Source organism: Nicotiana sylvestris, chromosome 12, assembly GCF_000393655.2.
Source record: "Nicotiana sylvestris chromosome 12, ASM39365v2, whole genome shotgun sequence".
Lineage (NCBI taxonomy): Eukaryota > Viridiplantae > Streptophyta > Magnoliopsida > Solanales > Solanaceae > Nicotiana > Nicotiana sylvestris.
This window is the reverse complement of record NC_091068.1, coordinates 8834751-8856854: the sequence shown is the minus strand read 5'-3', so window position 1 is coordinate 8856854 and position 22104 is coordinate 8834751. Positions and strand designations below refer to the sequence as shown.

General features: G+C 36.1%; 2 protein-coding genes across 2 annotated transcripts; both read right to left on the bottom strand.

Annotated features, from left to right (window-relative positions):
* Positions 1 to 2314: 2314 nt before the first annotated feature.
* LOC138882657 (uncharacterized) lies at positions 2315 to 2805 on the bottom strand. The gene is made up of 2 exons (XM_070163265.1): positions 2802 to 2805; positions 2315 to 2706 (listed from the first exon to the last, which is right to left on the bottom strand). The coding sequence occupies exons 1-2, from the start codon at positions 2803 to 2805 to the stop codon at positions 2315 to 2317; spliced, it is 396 nt and encodes a 131-aa protein (XP_070019366.1).
* Positions 2806 to 9470: 6665 nt separating this feature from the next.
* On the bottom strand, positions 9471 to 16000 carry LOC104237542 (lysine-specific demethylase JMJ13-like). Its single transcript, XM_009791709.2, has 11 exons — positions 15613 to 16000; positions 14254 to 14627; positions 13732 to 13888; positions 13436 to 13655; positions 12958 to 13011; positions 12786 to 12865; positions 12430 to 12707; positions 11853 to 12248; positions 11362 to 11714; positions 10976 to 11251; positions 9471 to 10385 (listed from the first exon to the last, which is right to left on the bottom strand). The coding sequence occupies exons 2-11, from the start codon at positions 14600 to 14602 to the stop codon at positions 10023 to 10025; spliced, it is 2526 nt and encodes an 841-aa protein (XP_009790011.1). The 5' UTR covers positions 14603 to 14627; positions 15613 to 16000; the 3' UTR covers positions 9471 to 10022.
* Positions 16001 to 22104: the final 6104 nt, after the last annotated feature.

Sequence of the window (22104 nt, the reverse complement as noted above, 5' to 3'; positions counted from 1 at the left end):
TAGTGAGGAAGACGATAGGGGAGTTGGGCGACGCAACAGCAGTTGCTGCTGCTCGACGAGGAATGAAGGGTCATTGGCGACGCGACGCAGCAGCAGCAGTAGCGTTGCTCGCTGCTGGTTGACAGAGTGACGATGGGCAGCGAACTGTTTGATCGACGGGCTGCTTTGGTTCACTGCTGGGCGCGAAGAAGCGACGGGGAGGTTGGTTATGGTCGTTTGGACGTGAAAGAGGAGGAGGCAATGGGCTATGGCCTGAGGTTCCTCTCTTTGTTCAGTTCTTTCTTCATGGAGAAGAAGAACGTGAATAGTGCCCTCTCCTTTCTTGTTTCCAAGTTTTCTCCTTCCTCTCTTTCACGTTTCTCACCCCTGTCCCTTTCCTTTCTTAAAGAATTCTTTGCTTTTAAAATTCTTTCCTCCATTCTTTTTGTCTTTTTCCTCCCCCCTTTTCACGTTATGTCCCCTCTTTTTTCCAAATTTTCAGCCTTTGTGCAAAGAACATGGACCCTACATGTGTAGGGGTCCAATACATGTGTCCCCCATGCGTGGTGGGGTTCGGATTATTATGGGTTAGGTCCGAAAATTAGGCCTAAAAACGGGAAGTTTAAACCCAAATATTATTCTTTGCCCAGACCCGAGAAAAAAACACGATGTTATTCAATTAATCCTATGTAAGCAAAATAACTACCGAAATAAGACTAATTATTTAAAACAAAACTATTTCTTCTTTTTCTTTTTTTCTTAGTATTTTTCCAAGACTAAAATAGCTACAAAGCATAAATAAAACTATTTTTGTCATTTTCGTTTTTATATAAAGATAAAATATAAAGTACTATTTTTTTGTATTTTTTCAAAATTAAAAGAAATACATAAACTAAAATGTTTATATATATATATTTTTTGTAATTTTTCCTTTTGCGACGAAATAAAGTAAAATAGTCAAAATTAGCTAAAATAGCTATATTAGACCTAAATTAAAAATTCGCGCCAAAAATGTGAAAATTCCCGGGGAGGGTCAAAAATCACACGTCTACATGTACCACTTATGTGTGAAATTCCATTTCTCAGGAAATGGAAGGAACTATGCGGGGATAATATCGACAGTACGCACTCGGACGAAATGACTCATCCACCCTCGGTCCTCATCTTCTTCATTTCTAACATTAAAGGGCTAGGTGGATCGACATTGTAGAGTAATCATGCGTCGGTGATGCAAAGGCCGGTACAGAAGATGATTGAGGGTGAACTCGAGCCCGATTTTATATGCAAAATACCTTACCATTAGCACTATCCTCCAAAATGATGGGTGAACCTATGCCAGGGTAACCCGACATATCTTACAAAATTCGAGCATGACTCTATCGAGGGGGCCCAATGTAAAGGGGTACATATACACGTTCAAAAACCCCTCGACATGAGCCATGATGCTCTCTTCTAGGGAAAGCACTTGCAGTACTACTTTTTCTCCCCATCCATAATCTTTTCTAACTACCTCGAGGTGCTCCTCCCCTATTGAGGAAATAAGCCTCGATGCATGCTCCTGGTGACCCTAAACATTTGGAGGTCTCTCTTACACAAAGTCCCTCCTCGTGACAAAGCACCTCGAGGGTAGTTCACCAGATACCGGCGGTGTACCACCGACCGAGCGCAAAGTAGATGCGGAACTCTCCTCTCCTTGGTGAACGGGTTTGGACGTAGCAGCCACGGAAGGTAAAGGCTTGGGCGAAAGCTCTGGGAATGGAAAGAGAGCTAGCACAGAAAAGAGCTCTATAAGAGGGATAGTTACTCAAAGTAGCGGAGTCCTTAGATAAGAGACAAGTGAATGCATATATATAGGGCAAGCAGTGACTGTTCGCCTATCCTGAAGGTCAATTAATTCTAACCATGCCAGTGCCATTTTTGGGGGAAATGTACCGGTGGGACCACCCCGGTCGCTTCACAATCGTGGCACATAAATGATACTGTCACACAGCGCTCGGGGGCTATTGAGACCCCGAAGTTTTCTGTTGTTACAGGGCATCGATTATAAAAGGCTATCGACTTAACCTCGAGATATGCCCAATCTCGAGGGTCCCGACTACTCCAAATATGGGCTCCGAAGAGTCAACGTCAAAATTTAATAAACTAAATTTACATAAGCATTGAGAATAAATTCGAAGACTTGAAGCAGAAAAATTTTCTTATATAACCAAAAATATACTTACAAGGGGCGTCTTTGCAAGACCTTTTCCCCGAAATATTTATACACAAAAAAAAAATGGAAGACGTTGTGGGCCTATTCTTTGCCGTCACTGTTCTTTGGGTCATCTCCGGAACCCTAATCCGAAGTATTCAAGAATGCCAACTCTTCCTCTAAGTCTCGGGCTTCCTCTATCTCAGCCGAGAGATTGGTGCCTTTAGCACTTGCTTCCTCAAAAACTTGCCTCCTTGCCTCTGCACGAGCATAAGCGATGGCCCTATCTAGCTTCTGCTTGGCCTTCTCCAATATTTCCCGGGCTTGTTCATTCACAGTAGCGGCATCTTTCCTGTATGAAGACGCATCCTCCTCGGCCTCAGACTTGGTCACGGATAGTGCAGCAAACTCCTTTTGGGCAATTTGAAGAAGATCCAGGGACGATGCCAGCTCTGCCCGCAAAATGTCCCTCTCTGAGGCCACGGCCTCATTTTGCCCCCTCAGCTCAAGGATCTCCGCATCCTTGACTGCAGCCTCTTCCTGAAGTCACCCCACAATGGGATCCTTCTGCCCAATCTGCAAAGACAAATCAAAGTTCGTAAGTATCAAGCTATGAGAATAAAAAACGAACTCATGGATGTCGTGTTACCTGCTCAGCGAGGCCAGCCCTTTCCTAGCACACTCCCTTCAAACTGGCATGAAGCCTGAAGCCTGCTCAACTCTTTCCCCTTTCGGGCAGAGGAGGTCCTCAATTCTTTTAACTCCGAGGTAAGCTTTTTGACCTCCTTCCCACAACGTGAAAGCTCGCCCTGGAACCTAGAGAAGGTATGGTCATACATCTTATTAGCCTACAACAACACAGAAAAATCAGAAAGTCAAGCACTAAAAAGCACAAGTGATATGTTGAGAGTACCACCTGCTGCTGAAGCCTCTCTGCCTCCTCGAGATCAACGGGAGCATCAATATCGATATTATCGTCGATACCAGCAAGGAGGTCTTCGAGCATATCTCCCCTCCATGAAAGGCCCCCGCACCAGCAGTATCCTGATCCTGAGCATCCTTGATCTCCATCGGTGAGAATACAGGGCCCAAATTAAGGCCATTCAGAGTGTTAATTTCTTTAAGTGCCTCATCTTGCCCGCGAGAAGCTTTGAGTTCATGCCCTTCAGAGTCACCAGCAGCGGGTTCATCAGCATGCACTATGCCATGTCTGACTTGAGACTCAAGGACTGTCCCTGAACCCCCCGAGCTCTCCTCAAAGGTCTTCTTAGCACGGGTCTGGTCCAAATCGGCCACCCCCAATTCAGCGGCCTCCCGCCCGGTATCTTGCGAAGCGTCTTCGCCTCGTCTTACCCTTTGTACCAAAGGGAATACATCATCATCATCATCATCATCATCGCCTTCGTCCTCGATAAGAGGACTTGCTATAGAAGGCGAAGTTGAGCCTGTGGCGTCCTTCTTCCTCTTCTTACCCATGCCGGGTTTCGAGGTGTCCTCTTCACCAGTAGGGGTCGGCCTCATCGATACTCCATCCCAAGTCCTGCACAAGCATGATACATCAAACAAAAGGATACTCACAAGGAAACATAGTAAAAATAACGGTAAAAACATACTGTGGTTCTTGGCCTGCCACCGTGTTCTGGCCAAATCACGCCAAGAGCGCTCAACATAAGGAAATTTGGAGTCCAACTATCTAATCCACCCCGATAGGTTCTGAACCACGCCAGGGTACCAAACAATGGATGCACAATCAAAAGAAGATCATTTGTCAAAAGGGGATGAAAGGGCAATAAAACATACTCGAGGTGGGGGCACTTACGTTGCGTATTCCATTCCTCTGGGAATGGCATCATATTGGTCGGGATTACGTCCGAGGCTCACTTGGACGAACCGGCTCATCCACCCCCAATCTTTGTCCTCATCAATGCTCGAGAAGAACGTCCTCGTAGATCGAGGATGAAGCTTGATCAGACCGCAAAAGAGTTGGGGGTTGTATAGTCTGATCAAGTGATTGAGAGTGAAGGACATAACCTCGATTTGGTTAGAAAAATATCGGAGCATATAGACTATCCTCCAGAATGAAGGGTAAATTTGGCCAAACGTCATCCGGTACTCACGACAGAATTCGAGGATCACCAGGTCTATCGACGAAGAAGAAGGGTCCGAAGAATCTACGGGAACCAGAGTAAAGGGTATATATATACACTAAGAAAGCCAGCCTTATGGTCTAGTATGCTTTCAGCAGGTCGGGGAATCTCAACCGACACTGCTGCCCCCCATTGGCAGTCTTCCCTTACTCTTTTTATATTGGTTACCACGCTGATGTACCGAGATGCATGGTCACATCGGCCTGGTGTATTAGGAAGATTCTCGATGAAAAAATCGGATACAAAATCAAATTTAGTAGGGGTACATTGTTCGATAGTTGGGGTACTTTTGGTTTAGCCCTAGATGGCCGAGAAGAAGAGGCGGTGTCCTCTTTCTGAAGCACTATTTTAGAGGTCCTAACCATGGCTGCAAAAAGGTTTTTGAGAAAAGAAGTAAGGAGGCAAGCGTGAAAGGGAAAGGAATGTAAGAGATTATGAACTTAGCTCTATGGGATTGTAAATGTTGTAAAAGTGTGAATAACAAGGCAATTGAGGTATTTATAGAGGATGTATGGGTAGCATTTGGGAAGCGGAAGGGCCAAACCAGTATCGGGTCGTGGACTTCTCGATAGTCTTATTGACAGCGACTCTTGCGCGGCTTCTAAGTCATGGCATTTAATGCTTTAATGGACTGACGTCATGGTAGTGAATATTAAATAGGCAGGAATTCAAGACCGTTTCTTATCATTTTTATTCTAAGAAACGCGGGGACTATCTGTATACGGTAAAAATTAGAGGGCCCAATTTTGTGATCATTATGATATCTAGGAAAGAGAAGTTTTGGGGAGAGGTGATCAGGCAGGATATAGTGAGGCTTCAGATTTTCGAGGACATGGCACTGGATAGGGAGATGCGGAGGTCGAGTATTAGGGTTGTATGTTATGAGGTAGTTTGAGTCTTTCCTTACTTTGTACCATTGCGAGACCAGTCTGGTAGGGTTTTTATCTAAGATAGTGGCAATGTTGTGTCTTACTATTTCACTTTTCAGTGCAGGAACTATTTGCTAGCTATCGCATTTGCTTTGCATCTTTCTTCTGAATTTCATGTTGTTCCTGTTTTTCATATGATTTCTTTGCTGGTACCAATATTGTCTCCTTTTGTCTTTTTGTTTTCTTGAGCCGAGGGTCTTTCGGAAACAACTTCTCTACTCCTTCGGGATAGGGGTAAGGTCTGCGTACACACTACCCTCCCCAGACCCCAGTAGTAGGATTTTACTGGGTTGTTGTTGTTGTATGATATCTTGCAGCCCATTCTCGGAAGGCTCGAGGCCAGGCTCGAGGCCCGACTCCGAGGGCTTCCATACGCTCGATCTCAAGGCAGTGCATACCAGCGGCTATGTTGGACTAACGAGAAGTTCCCAAGGCACGTGACTAAAGCTGGCCAAGCCTATTAGGCTAGCAGAAGCCCGTACCGTGGCATTAAATGGTTATACGAGCCATATATCTTTGTAATAAATGCACTTATACTATGTTAGGATTCCCCTTGATATATAAAGGGGATCCTTGCCATTTTTGTAAGGACATACTACTCATATCATTCAATACAAGAACATTCTCTACTCTCTAACTTAAACATATTCTCTTGGTTTCACTACTTACATTTATTGTCTATATTCATCGTGTTCTATTTATTGTTCTCCATTCATTACTCATTATTGACCATAAAGAGCCTTCATCAAAGCTCTCAATACTGTTAGCCCTTCATCGGACGTTCATAGCTTAGCATCAAGCTCGACCTCGAGGCCCCGTATAGTCAGGCTCGAGGCCCCGTATAGTCAGGCTCGAGGCCCCGATTCTCAACCGCTCGGTTTGCCTAAACATACCATTTTCAAGTTCTAATCTCATTTTCTAGTCTCACGCTTAGCATTTACTGCCTAACAACTAGCATAAAAATGGATCACGTATTTTTAGAACCACACAATCAAATTTAGTTATAATTACCATTTTCACGGTAAACACGTATCAAGCTTATCCAGGAATGTTCTTCCCGGTAGCGAGGTGTGTAATCTGTTGGTAAATTCTTGAGTTTTTAAGAGACAATTTTGCTTAGAAACTCTGTAACTTTTTTTTCATTTTTGAGTTGTAATTTTCTAAAAAAATCTCATTTTTTGTTCTTGGTTTTAACAGTCTGGAAGTTTCTAGTAAGAATCAGGGTGCTAATCGTCGTGTTGTTCTTGATATTACACCTTTCTAGGAGGGTGCGGTTTATTGATTACTAATTGGGGAGCTTATTCAATTAATGGAAGTGAATGCAGTTTACAGATTACTAATTAAAGAGCTTATTCAATTCGTTTGTCGATTACTAATTGGAGAGTTTGAAGTCTTACTTGTACTCGGTGATTGGATACTGTTGTACAACTTTATCTGCCTAACTTGTACAGTTTCTTCTCAATTGGTTGCAGTCTGATGCATACATATTGCTATAAAATCCTTGATGTGCATCTTTTCTATAGTGTGAGAGAGTTATGATGTCCAACAAATAAACTTTCTTTTTAATTCTCCTCATTACTTTGTTGAGCACAATTGCTTCGTCAGGTGTCCCTGATGGTACTTTGTGTCAAAGAATGGTGATTCTCGTTGTACGTGTATTGTACGTGTATTTTGTGTCTATCAATAAAATAATATATAAAATATTGAATAAGAATAAATTATGTGTAATAGCAATTGATGTAGAGATAGACACAAATCATTTAAATAAAAAGATACTTTATCAAAGAAACACAAATGTATTGATAAAGTTAAATTCTAGGGATAAATTCATGCTTAAAAGCACTTTGGCAACACTTATGGGAAAAAAATTACTTTTTCAACTTCTGCTACTATTTGAAAGTATCTCAAAACACTTCAATTCTCTAAAATATGTTCATTTAAAAAAGAAATATTTACCTTTGACACAAAATTTCAAGTTCCCAAAGTAACCACACACACTCACACATACGGCATTACGCGTAAAAACTTAGCAAAGGTTGTGCCAATGAACGCATCGCAACCTAGAACAAAAATCATGCTATAGAAATTAAATGACTTTCATATAAAAACCACTTTATTATTGGAAATAGTGACATAATCAAGATATAAATTCATGCGACAATTATACACGAAAAAGAGATTCTTACTGTTTATTATTGATGACGAATTGTTCTAGCAACAGTGTATGCTATCAAATGCAAAATCACATGTAATAACAAAGAACCACAGTTCGTTCCTATTTGAGATAGAGGAACTATCAATTAGAATGGGCTACTTTCATTAATAGCACACTATTAAAAACATAATACAAAAGATTAGCATTAATTAATGATTAACAAATATGGCAGTAAAATATTTATACATATAGCAGATTTAATTCAATTCAAATCAGCAAGAATCAAGATGCTTAAAAAGGCAGTCCTAGTATTTAATATCCTCCATTCCATAACATGTTTTATGTTTTCGCTAGAAACCAATCCGTTCCATAACATATTTTTTTTTTTCCATACATGAACCTTTTTATATAATATAATGTAGCAAAATTATACATCTTTATATTCTGATTAAATAAAATATATATATATTTCATGAAAAAATTATAATGTATATTTGTGGTATATATATACATTATAAATCATGTATTTTTAGAAAAATTCATGTATATATGTATATGTTGTTTATATACGTCTTTATATTTAAATATATATCATCGATCCACTCCATAACAATTTTTTCCTTTTTATTCAACTTAATCCTAGCAAAATTATATATTTTGTATATTCCAATGAAATAAAATACATATATTTCGTGGAAAAAAAAATAATGTATGTTTGTGGTATATTATAAATCATGTATTTTTTTAGAAAAAATCATGTATATATGAATATGTTATTTATACACTTATTTATATTTAAATATATATTATTAATATGCCATTTATATTTTGCACTAATATAACATGCATATTTGTATAAATTATCCATATAAAAACAGTATATGTGACATATTTTTTTTCTTCTATATACATATTAGGGGCATGTTAATATTTTAGATAAAATTTTATGTAAGGTATATGCTAGAAATATACTTTGAATAATATCAATATAATAATATATTATGATGTGTGTGTGTGTATATATATATATATAAAAGTTATATATGTGGTATAAAATACATATAAAAATGTATATGACATATTGATGGAATATTTACATTGTAAATTATCATAATATAATATTCTTGAAATATATTAAAGGTGTATTTTGAGTTAAAATAACATTGTACAGAAAAAAGTTTAAAACTCAAAAAAGAAAAAAAATACTAAAATTCTCATTGTGCAAAGGAAATTATTTTTGAGATATTCTTTTTTCAGAATCTTTGATATATTCGGGTAAGTATTATTTATGGAAGAGAAAAAAGAAATTATGGAAGACCGAGGGAAAAGGAAATGTAGTAAAAAATGTATTAATGCAGAGGGATCCCTTAGTTAATGGAATTATCAACGTGAAAGTGCTAAGAAAGTAAAAAAAATGTACTGTTTTTGAAATAAACAAAGCTTACTATCATTTATGAGAATAGTTTTGGAGAAATTTGTTTTATGGTTTAAGAAGGAAAGAAGTTGTTGACAGGCTTGGGAGGAAGACGGAAGCTGAAGGTTAAAGGAAGTCAAAGATTCTATATCTAATTGAGAATCCATTACAAATAATGATCTCTGTAGCAATGGTGATTTACAAAAATTTATTGTCGACAAACTTAAATCAATACAAAAATTTATTGTCGACAAACTTATAGTTGATTTGAAAGTCCTATTACCAAGATCTTAATTAATTTTCAAGTCCTAAATATTCGGACTTTTAAAGTAAATGATTATTTTTTTCTAATATAAAATTAGTTTTTAAAGGGTAAAAATATGAATGATATTTCGATAGTGACTTCGTACTTTTTATATAGTATAGATAGATTGTTTAACGCGGTTGAATAGACAAGCTTTTGCACTTTCCTAAATTAAAAGACAAACTGTTACACTTCCATAAAATGCATGCAGATGCTTTGATAAAACAATTATAATATGAAGGAAAATCTTTAAAAAAAATAGAAAAAATAAATAGGTTTCCTGGCCCATCAGAAGCGTCATGTTATTTTTAATGTAGCCAGCTTAATATAAATATAGAAAGTTGGAAGAAATCTAAAAACACAATCTTCTTTGTATTTATTCATGTAGTTTCAAGCCAAAGAGACCCTTAGCTACAAAAAGAATAATGACCTGTTGAGATGGAGGCAGCAGATGTCACATTAGATCAAAGGCCTAACCTGATTACTAGACATTGGACCTCACAAGAATTGACCAATTTGTTAATAAAAAATGTACAACAGAAAAGTCCCTACCCCAAATTCTACTATCTGCTGTGGCAAAAGAAAGAGTTTTATAACGATAGTGTCTGGGTTATCTTGCGCGTACCTCAGACTTCTGCCAAGTACCTGCTACCTCTCCAGCACATCCATCACGACAGAGAGAGATGTTCTCCTGCCTTTTAAGACTAAAAAAACACCATGGCCCGAGAACCATAAGAATCACCAGTGCGCCATTTGCCCCAATTAGAGGCCTGCACAAAGAATGTACCTCCTTAATCTAAGTTTTGGTTAACTGTTGCATTGCTGCTCCCCCAAAATATTTAGCTTTTCATCCTTTTGTTAGATCCCCATTAGAGAAAATGGGAGTTAGAGTAAAGTCAGATTTTATGAGCTATTCAATTCTTCCTCCAAACTTAAAAATTGAAGGGTCTTGACTTTCAGCCTCTTTGGCCCTATCTCTATCGGAGGTGGTTCCCCCACAGTCTTACCCAACCCATAGTCGAAATTTTCATCTCTTTTATTCTCGTTTTGCTTGCTCGATGCATTATCCCCTTTCTTGGACTTAATAGAGATGGGAACTGTACCACTTCTGGCCGATTTGTCTCTTAAAGGATAATCCAAGGCTTCCTTAGAATGGATTGAATTACCATTGTAACTATGAGTTGCATCATCAGCCATGGAACAGTCTGATGAAGATAATGGCCCATGCCGTCCTTCAGTTTGATGTTTCTTTAATCGTTTGTAACCCTGGAAAAAAAATGCCAATAACACTAAGTAGCTTAGTACAATTTCACACCAAAAAATTTCACACCAAAAATGACGAATGTCCACACAGTAGCAAGTAAGGTGAATGTAACTATAACTGGTCAATGGAAACAGCATTTGAAGATTAGCTTCATAAAATTTGCTTTTGACACATGATATAAGGGGTCTCATACTATCCACTCAAACAAAGCAATTAGTTTGACATACTTGTTTACCTGCAAATCAGAAACAATGAACATAAAATACCAACCTGGATTGACACAGACCAACTAGCAAGACCAGGTAATCAAAGCCCTGTAATTAAATAGGCTAAAAACTTATTTTGCTCCAGATTTGGTAACAAAAGTTCAAAAGGGTTTACTACCATTGGATACATATTAGGTAAGCTGAAGGACTAATCTATGCAAAACAACAAAGGGAGATAGACGTATTCCACGATCCAAATAGAAACCAACAAAAATTTATTTGACACCCGCTTTTCCACTTCCATAGAACTGTTTAACTTAGAACTTTAATTTTGAAAACAGAATGAGAGAAAAGTTGTATTGAACTAAGACCCCAGAATGCAATACCTGGTGCTCAACATTAACTGATATTGAATCATGTGTACTCCTCCTCCCATGTTCTGTTCTAGAACGTCTCTTCACTCTGAAAATTTCTGTATCAGACTCATCACTGTCTTGATCTACAACAGTTCTAGCATCTGAAACATGAGCTACTTTTTCATGAACCTTTAAATAGTCATCACCAGGTGAAAAAACTGATCTTTCACTTTCACATCCAGAAATGTCTCTAGAAGGCCTGACAGATACACTATTCCCTAAGTTTGAGTTAGCATTTTCCTGTACCTACAATGTAAATTGAATTAGCTTGAGATCAAATAAAAGCATTTCCACTTCAGTATTCCAGAAATCAGAAAAGTAGCACAGATATAGTAACTTTATCGATGATCACTTACATCAACATTAGCAGAAAGGCAATCTTTTTGGTCCATGGGAGAACCAACACGTGACACAATTCCAATACCAGATGCAGAAGCATTGGAGGCCTGTTCAACCCAGTCCTCAGTTTTCAAGGTTTCCTCAGACCATTCAAATTTTATTTCACAAAATGGAACATAGCCTTCCTCTTCAGCTTGTGGAAACATGTTCAAAAGGAGACTGTAGTCATCACTTTCTCTATATTGCCCAATTTCATGCAAAACAACATCATCCAGATCAAACTTCCTTGCTGCAGTTTCAATGTCCGAAAAATCTTCCCTTAAGCAAAGGGTTCTACTGCTTCCACAAGGTAGATCAAGAGACCTAGGATCTGATAAAGAAACAACCATCATACTGATCATCAGTTCAGTGTCTCCGGATATTTTCTTTCTTTTTTTTGTTTTATGAAGGAGCTTCCCCGTATAATTAACAAATAAAGACAAAGAAAAGGTTCCATTCAATAACATACCATGGCGAAGGCACATTGCATGTGAGTAACAGTTGCAGTTCAGATATGCTACATAGCAGTCACGCTTGCATATGCTGCAAAGAATAGTGCCGTGTGAAAATGACGATACACCAGAAAATGCTTTTGATCTCATGAGGCACCACCTAGCACGATGTTGAAACCGCATCAAATTTACAAAAGAAACTTTAATGCTATGGTGGGTGATCAAATCTGCAGAGGAATAAGCTTGATTTTGAAGTTCCAAATCCATACGCAAAAGCATTGCTTCTTTGCAGAGAAGTTCCTCGTGGGGAAGAAGAGGCACCCTGTTCAGCAGTGCATAACGACGGCTAGCAACTGAACCAATTGGGAACCAATCACCAGTTGCAAAGTTTACAGCCTCGCCACAGTTAAAACCTACATATTAGAGAAATAGAATTCACTAATGCTAATTGTCAACTAAGATGAAACTACAAGAGTAATAAAAAAAATTAAGGCCAAAAGTAGAGAAGTGTTGGAGAACTATGTCAGACCAACATGTTTTAAGGTATTATGCATCCTTTAACTCTAAAGTTTAGACAAAACTATAGACGCTTACCGTGGCTAAATCCAGCATGATATGCTCTTGGAAAAGTTACTATAAAGTCCCCAGGCTTTTGAACAGCTTTATAGACAGGAACATCATGTTCTGATAAAATGTTAGGAGGAAACAATGTTGTCTTCTGCAAAAGCACATCAAAAGCTCCATCCTCCCCATCAGCGTTTAAGATATCATTGTTATAGACATGCTGGCGGACAACCTTTTCAAAGTTGAGCGCTGCATGACCTGGAACACCATACCAGGTTTTTGCTGCCCCGCAATGATGATAATTGATGCTATATGCACAAATGAAAAAAGGTAAGTCCCCAAATTAACCAGACTAGGACGTACACTTCAAATTAAATCACACACACCTGTACAAGTAGTGATCTTCAACATGCCAGGCAAACATACTAAATAGCATTCCAATGTATAACATTGGTTCAGTAACTCCCTAGAGAAGAGAAAATACATTATTAGGAAGTGAGATAACTTCAGGTTGGACTAAAATTTCAACGAAAAAGATGAAAAAACTAATCTGTTTACCGGGATAGCTTTTTCGAGGAGTCGAAGTGTTGCTTTAGGTAGGCAAGAAAATCTCTGAAACCACAAATAGAGGATTTATTAGAACAGAAAGGGAATATAAAAGGGCAAATAGACCACCTTTAAGACTACATCTAATGCTGACAGGAGCGGGGAAAGCTGATGCATGGAAAATTATGAGAAAGATTTTATTTTGTCTTTCGTGTGGTAGGTTCAGAAAGGAAGGAAAAAGGTAAAAACCGTAAGAAAGAGGAAAAGAGTACAAGAGAACATTGAGCGGAACTCTATCAAACAACAGTGACAAGGCTAACACTGATAAAATGTTTCAAAACATGAACGTAGCAGCAATAAATATGAACGCTAGATGCAAGGCACATTGACTCATTTTATACTGACAATAGAACATATCGCTTAAAACAAAACAAAAAAACTCCATATAGGAACAGCACGATAAGGAGAAACTTTGTTCTGAAATCTACACCTTCATATTCCATTTGCATTTTCCAAGTTCATCATTGGGAGAAGATGAAAATGCACTACCATCAACATCGCATGCATATTCAACACTCTCAGTCTTTCCACAAGCTATTTCATGCCAAAATTCTTTTTCCATATAAGCAGGAGGAAGGCATCCAGCACTACAATACCTACGAGTAAAGAGCTTGTTCGCCATTTTCTCGAAATCACGAAATGTGTAGTTTCTGAAAAACCATATTATTCCTCAAAAGCTGACAAATAATCAATTAACAGAACACCAAATACGAATGAAAAACTAACCTTCCGCTCATGAAAAATGTGACCTTGTCATCTGTATCCCATTCAGCTAGACGAAGTGGCTGTACCCTCGTTGAAAATTTAAAACCAGCCTTCTCTTTCATCAACACTACTCCAGCAGGAACAGAAGCCATGATTGGTGAAACAATCTTGCATATTCCTGTTATTTCAAACATAGTATCAACTCTTATCAAACAAATGAATCTGACAGAACGAACCAAGTCACTAGCAACTAAGTTTATACAAGAACACAGTCCAGACAAAGCAAGAAGGATTAATATGTTTTTGAAAATAGATGGGACAATTTTCACCTTCAAAAATCAAAATGGACAGAGGACTACAGAAAATGCCGAAGACTCTAGATAACAAGTAAATCAATGTTCTCAACAGGCAGATTCCATCAAAGGAACGTACTCAATAAGGACTAGAAGGTAAAATTCTACCTGGAAACTAATAGAATAGTGTTTGCAGTGAGAAACATAAGACATTAATTTATTTGACACGGAATATTAATGGAGACAATACCATATTTAGAAGCTTCAGGAGCTATCTTCTGGAGATAAACCAGCGGATCCTCAAACTCCTCTTTACTTGGATAATAAACTGGACATTCTGGAATTTTATCAGTCCAGTCAAGATTAGACGTATCAAACTTGGCAACCTTGTGCTTTGAGAAAACATCTCTTCTGTTTAAGGAAGTCCCCCACCCTGCATTTACATGAACTCTAACACCACATGAAGCTGAAGAGCTTAGGGCATCTCCTCCACTTCTACTCATCGTATTGCTGACATAAGTCGAATCATTCATAGATTCTGGTTTCTTTCGTTGAAGCCTTTTTCGCTTCAAAAACTCCAACATAGCCTCCCTTGACATCCCGACTCTGCCTTCCAAGTTCCACCTGCCATACAGAAAATGAATTAGTAATAAATAACGTACTATTAGCAACCTTCAGATCGAACCATTCAAGAAAAATGTTAAACTCATAGACAAAGTTCATATACTTCAATTACAATTCCTTTTTCTTTTACAGATTAGGACAAGTACAAAAAATCTTTACTGATGTTCGAATATGGACAAAAAAATCAGAATTAGCAATACCAAAAACTATCACCTAAACATGTGATTCAGTAAAATATGAAATCACAGAAATAGATTTCGCACTTGATTGAAAGTTTAGACTGTAGATTATGCATAAGAAACCACTGATAAAACAACAAAATAACAACTACAGTGCAGTAGGAATTCTAACTAGGGGATTCAAAAAAAAAGAGAGGCATATTTGGGATTTGAACTGCCTTTCTCTTTATGCTAGGGGGATTCAAAAGTTTATATACGTGTAAAAAATTGCTTTTACCCTATTTACGCAGTATAACTTTCCGACAAAAGGGGATTCAATCCCCTTCCTTGCATGTGGCTCCACAACTGCTAATATGCATCAATCTAGAACTAGTTAGTGCTTGCTATATGAATCCTCAGTATCTGTTCTCCTCTATTGGGACTGTTTCGTTCCAATACTACCACTACTAAAACATAATGTAAAAGTCTTTCAATTTTCATAAAAAACAATAAGAATGATCGAAATCCAGACTTCAAACGAAAAGAACCAAATCACATTCACCATTTTCAAAGCAAAAAAAAAAAAAGTTAGACGAAACCTCACACTCTTCTTATTATTACACTGCGCATCCAAATGTTCTAAAAAGCATAGTATTGCAAACCTCTCCTCTACTCCGGCGTCTTCTCCCACACTTCACCAGAAAATTAAATTTAAAAAAAAAACAGCAACAACAAAAACAGAGCGCTTGTAAAACCGCCAGCTAAGTCCTAGAACACGATCTACAGCAGAATGAACCGTAAACACAGCCTTAGGCTATCCACATTACCTCGATGCGGCACAAAACCGAGTCCAACTCGGAGATCAAAACGATTTCACCGTCCGAGTGGTTCAACTACTCGAAAACAAATTCAACTACTCGAAACCAAAGGATAATAGAGAAGCTGTATTCTCTGGTGACACTGTTCACCTGCGAGCAGGCGGTTTTCCGGCGATACGAAGAGGTTTACCGGCGAACGGCGACACCGGGTGATTTAACTACGCGCGAGAAACAAGGAACACTACTATATCAGAGATTCTGAGCGCGTGTAACTTCTCCGGCGACAGTTCGCCGGCGAACGAATGATTTTCCGGCGGGGAATGGAGAAAGTAGAGAGAAAATAGAACAGTAGATGGAATCGAGAAGAATATTAGAAAACCGGAAAAGAGAAAAGAGTGGATAATTTAGAAATTTATAATATACGCAAAAAGGACAGCTGTTCGGAAAATAAATATAAATATTTTAATTTAAATAGTAACCAAATTGATTAAATTGGGAAATAAAGAACTCGCTTTTAATGGTTTTCTCATTTCTGGTATTGAAACGAGAAGTGTGAAGGAAAGTGGTTGATAGGTTGGTTCAACCAAATGCCTGCCGGCCTCGAAACGCAACGTTTTGAAACCATAATCTTTTTCGGTCAACAACAATAACAACCCAGTATAATACCATTTAGTGGAGTCTAGGGAGGGTAGTGTGTACGCAAATTTTACCCCTACCCTAGGGTAGAGAGACTGTTTCCAAATAGACCCCCGGCATCCTTCCCTCCAAGAACTTCCCACCTTGCTCTTGGGAGACTCGAACTCACAACCTCTCGGTTGGAAGTGGGGGTTGCTTACCATCAGAGCAACCCCTCTTGTCTTTTTCGGTCGAAATACAAAAATGCCTGTCGCCGAAACTAATTACATTTGCCGGCCAAAACAAGTAACAACAATAATAATATAGCCAATAAAATTTTATGGGGTCTGAACAAGCTAATGCGTATGCAGATATTATCCCTACCTTATAAGGTAGAAAGGTTATTTCCGACAGACCTTCGGCTGGAAATGACCAAAAATTATACTCTCTCTGTTTCAACTAATGTGAACTCATTTGACTAGGTACGAAATTTAAGAAAAGATAGAAGACTTTTGAACTTGTGGTGTAAAATAAAACAAACATATTTTGTGTGGTTGTAAATCACTGCATAAAGGTAAATTGTTTCCAAATAGGGAATGAGGTCATTCTTTTTGGTACGGACCAAAAAAAATAGATTCACATAAATTAAAATGGATGGAAAATAAAATATGTATATTTTATATATATAATATACATATAGAAAAAGGGCGACCTGGTGCACAAGGCATCATGATCGGGGAAGGATCGGGCACCAAAAGGTGTGATGCAGATAACCTACCTTAATACAAACATTAATGGTTGTAATCACTGCTCGATCCCGTCATGTAGGTTATTATTTTTTGAAACAACTAAAAATATATATTTTTCATCTTTTTTTCCCGCTCGATTTCGGATTCGTTTTCGCCTACTAAAATATTTGTTTTACCAATAACAATTTCATTCTTAGAGCTTAAACCCAGAACTTTTGTAAAAGATAGAAATGTGTTCACTATCACCCACCACAACTTCTAATGGTGTTTTGAAACCATAATCAAGTCTATTGATTTTTACACTTTTAGTAGGGATTTTTGCCGATATTTAATTTGAATTGTGTTTGGAGATAAATTTCCATTAGAAAATCTTCAGAGAAAATTAATCTTTAATACTGCACAACTTCTCATTGTCAAACTAAAATTAATAATATCATTAATTGATGTTATATTAAAATAAATAATAAATAAAATTATTTATTAAGTCCATTTGTTCTACAAGGCTTCTGTTTCTATAGCGGTTATTAAGTGTGAAAAGGGAAAGAAGCGGGAAGCCAGGATCCAGTACACAAAAGATACAGGAGAAGCACGTGGGTGCTTATATTAGCCGTTGATATCATTTCGTTTCGTTGTTTCAACGGTGGAAGATTGGCTTCCATCTTTAGTGTGATATCCGTTAGTTACTTTGGTTAGCTAAAAGGACAGCTATCTCCATGGTAAGTTGCCTCTATTTGACTGTAAGGTTAGGGGTGATTATGTCATTTCACAGAGAACCATGAGAAAAAGGCAACTCCGTAACGTGAGTTTTAGGTTTTCCTCAATAAAGCGAAATTGTAGATAGGGCCCCACCTGAAACGTGGAATAAGTTTTTTTTTTTATGTGAGTTATTTAGATTTAATATTTTTAAGTAAATAATAATAATAAGCAAATAAATCACATCATGAAAAATGTAGACATCTACTAATTAGAGTTGAGGGCTGATTTAATGAATAAACTCTTAGATCAGTAACATAATAATTAGGTAAAGGATTCAAGCTCGTTCAGTTAATCTTATTCTTAGATTTTTATCATTATTTGATATCGTTTCTGATTCGATATTTTGATATTGTTACTGTTTCTTTTTCATGATTTCTTCATCTATTTTTTTTTATATTATTGTGATTTTACTTGTCTTGAGTCAAAGGCAGAGGCGAATTCAGGATTTGAGATTTATGGGTTCTTACCGTAATTTTAAATTAATATGCAATAATAATTGGATTCACAATCAGATATTTATCAATATTTAGTGAATTTAAATACAGGGTCTACGCAAGAGTTATTGAGTTCCCGAGAATCTGTAATCTATGCGCTAGGTTCGCTTCTGGTCAAAAGTCTATCGGAAACAATCTATCTATCTATATAAGATAAAAATAATATTGGTGTATATGTTATTTTCCCCAAATCTCGCTCGTGAAATATTACTGGATATATTGTTATTGTTATGGTAACTGTAGAAGAAGAAAAATAGATTGCTATTGGTTGAGAGGTCTTTTCCTTTTTTAGGAGCTTTTATATTTTGAGGTTGGGCTAATGATTAGGTTTCCACATTCGGCGAAAACGAAACTTTGAAGGGACAAAAGGAAAAGGCCTTTTGGTCGGCGGCTCAGTTTTAGACTTTCTTTAAATAGACGGTCAACAAATTTTCACACTTTTGATTTTCGGTTTTGTGGTCTTAATTTACATTTAATTACAAAAGAATCGCAAGAAAATACACATGACTTCACAGTTCATACCATAACAAAAAATGATTCATATTTTTAAGCTTTAACCAACCTAGTCCATATTGTACATATTTTGAAAGCACAAGCAAATTCAAAATATGTGTTCTTACAACCATTACTTCTAAAAGTTATGGATTTAAATTTGCGTTCTCACAACCATTGTTTCACTCTCTCTTCTTCTCACATCTTCTACATATGCTTCAAGGGGTCGTCCGCCATTGCAACTTCTTACCTGGTTGCAATGTAAGAAAATTTAAGAGTAGAAGTCCATCATTCAAGGTCATTCAAAGCTTTGCTTTAGAAAATAGGATTTTTTGAGTTTGTTAGTTGTTTGGATTGGGTGTTGTTCTAATTGATTGAAAATATTCAAAGGAGTTCAAAATTTAAATTTGAAGTGATTTAGAGTAGATTTGAGCAAGATTTGAGTTAAATTTTAGAAAAGACGCAAGGAAGAAGACGAAGTCAGTTTTTGGTATAATTATGTATAATCTTGTATAAGAGTGTATAAACATATTTTACACACTTTTATACACCTTTATACAAGAGTCTGTAGACGAACTTTTTCCATGATTTTCAGTTGCAATTCTTGTTCAAAACCAGCTCAAATCTCCATTAAATGACTTCAAATTTTATAAACAATACTTATACTATTTCTAACAAGTCTAAATAACACCCACTCCAAAATTATCACAAAACCAAATTCGAAATTTAAACCCACATATTTAAGCTTGTTAAAAATCTAATTTTCACCATCCAAATGGATTTTATTTGTTGAACTAATATTTGAGTCACAGTTATTGATTCGAAAATTAACTTAAAAGCTTGAGAAATCTTTTAAATATTAAATAGTAATTTTTAGAACCTATTGGAGTTGGATGTTGAATCTTAACCTATTATTTTTAGGCTAGTTGATTGTAAATTAAAATATGAGCTATAAAATTGAAAAGTAAGGAGCTCAGTTATTCTTATGTGAAATTTTTTCCTTAATTATTCACAATTAATTTGTCACGCTCCTTAAGAAATGATAAATGAAGTATAATTATATTTTATAATAATACCCATAATAATGATAACAATTTAAGAAATCTTGAAAAAAAATGGGAAATGAGTAAGGGCAAAACAGAAAAAAATTAATTTTCTCTTGATTTGCTAAAATTAACAAGTCAAAGGAAAAATATATATTTAGTATAGTAGATAAGTAAAAGTGAAGAAGGAGAGTATGTCATAGGGGTGTCAATGAATATTTAAAAATCGACTAAACCGACCGAACCATACTTTACCGAACCGATTTTTAGGTTTTTTTTAAAGAAACCGTAGGTTTTTATATAAAATCTATAACCATACCGATAATTAGAGTAGGTTTTTTATTTTATAAAAATAAACCGAAAAAATACCGAACCGTAGCGAATAAATTTTGCATGTGAAAAATATATTTATATAGTAAGTTTAAAACTAATAAAGCATTAAATTTTTCATTGGGCCTTGCAGTTATATAAATTGTTATAAGTCATCTAGTAATTAAACTCAAAATACTAATTCCTAAAACCTATTATGCTACTTATACTTAAACTAAGTTATTTCAAGTATCTTTATTAGCAAGATACAATATTCTAGCGATTATTAATAGCAAACTACAATGTATTGAATATGTTTCCTTTCATATAATTTAAATTTATCTTTTTGAATATTTAATATAGACTTTATTCTTGAGTCCCGACTTGGTTAATGGCTCTCTACTTGTGTGATTTATATTTTCTTTGCTTTTACTTGGGTTCTTTTGTGTTGTTGTCGAATAGTTGATGGATCGATACTCTAGCCATCTTTCATGTTTTTAAATTTATCACCCTTTAAACAGTAAAAAGTCCTAGAGAGTTTTGCTAGGTCGTATAAAAGAACGTATGTTATTGCATTCTACTTCTACTGGTGAATTTTACATGACATTTTAAAAAATACCGAAAATTAATTGAACCGTACCGATACCGAAGTAAAATCGACATGATTGGATGGTTTTGAAAAGTCTAATTTTGGTTATACATAATAGAATAACCGAAAAATTGATATGGTACAAATTTTATAAAATAATCGACCGAACAAAACCATTGACACCCCTAGTATGTCATAATTTTTGTATAACAACTATTCTTTATAACAACACTTTATTATAACAGCCAAATTTTCTTTGGAACCAATTTTGTAATGTTATGTTATACTCCTATATACATTTTATATAAGAGTACTTCATTGTAGTAGCCAGAAAATATCGGAACATACGAGGTTATTATAGAGAGGTTTGATCGATAATTATAAAGTTATGATTAAAAATAAAATAAAAAATTTAAATTAAATTATTTTTAAATTAAAAAATACATCAATTTATTGAAATAATTAACAAAAAAAAATTATCATATAAAATGAGATGAATAGAGTAATAAACTTGCACATAGAGTTTCGAAAAGAGTAGTAATTGCAATAATAGTTCATATCTACCTATTTTATCCTTGTAATTACGTGAGAGAATATACAAGGAAAGATCTTCTCTTTGATAATGATACACTAATTGAGAAAGTGAAATATGCCAACTATATGCTTCAATTATTACTAAGTGATTCACATGGAATTTCTATTGAAAGAAGATATTTAAAATCCCAATTGGGAATTGTGTAATCGACATGTGGTAGTTGACTTTCCTTTTTTCAATTTATATGTCACGAATTATTAATAACACATAAAAGCCAATAAAACTCTTATTTATTATTCCAGCTGCCACCTCTCGGGGCTCAATAATTATATCAATTCTTTTTATATAATTTCCGAGGCCTGCAATTGGTCAATAACATGGCATTATTTCTTTATTTTTTCACAAGCAGATAATCAATCATGAATATCTCTTGAAGAGAATGAAATTGTCGAGTTTGATCTATCTGTAACAATATTTTTTTATAACAATACTTTATTATAATGGACAAATTTTTCTCTGAACAAATTTTTCTTGTTATATTTTACCTATTTATAACAACCTTGTACTTATAACAATAACAATCATCTTTATAACAATACGTTCTTTGTAAAATTACCCCTCTATAATAGTTATATAAATTTTTTAAGATTACCAATAATAAGTCTAGAGATTTTGACCAAAGATTTTAAAACTTTATGTACCACTTATGTATACGGTAGAAATCGGGACTACCCGATTTCGTGGGCTCGAGGGTCACTTCAAGAGCGAGATCGAAATAGACTAGGAGTGAGCCCGATGGGAGGCTTCGAAGATCAAAGTATCCGATGAACATCGAGGCTGAACGTGACCGGCCTCGAGATAATACCATTATGAGTTTGTTACAGAAGGACAAAATTCATGTCACGTCCCTAAGATCGTG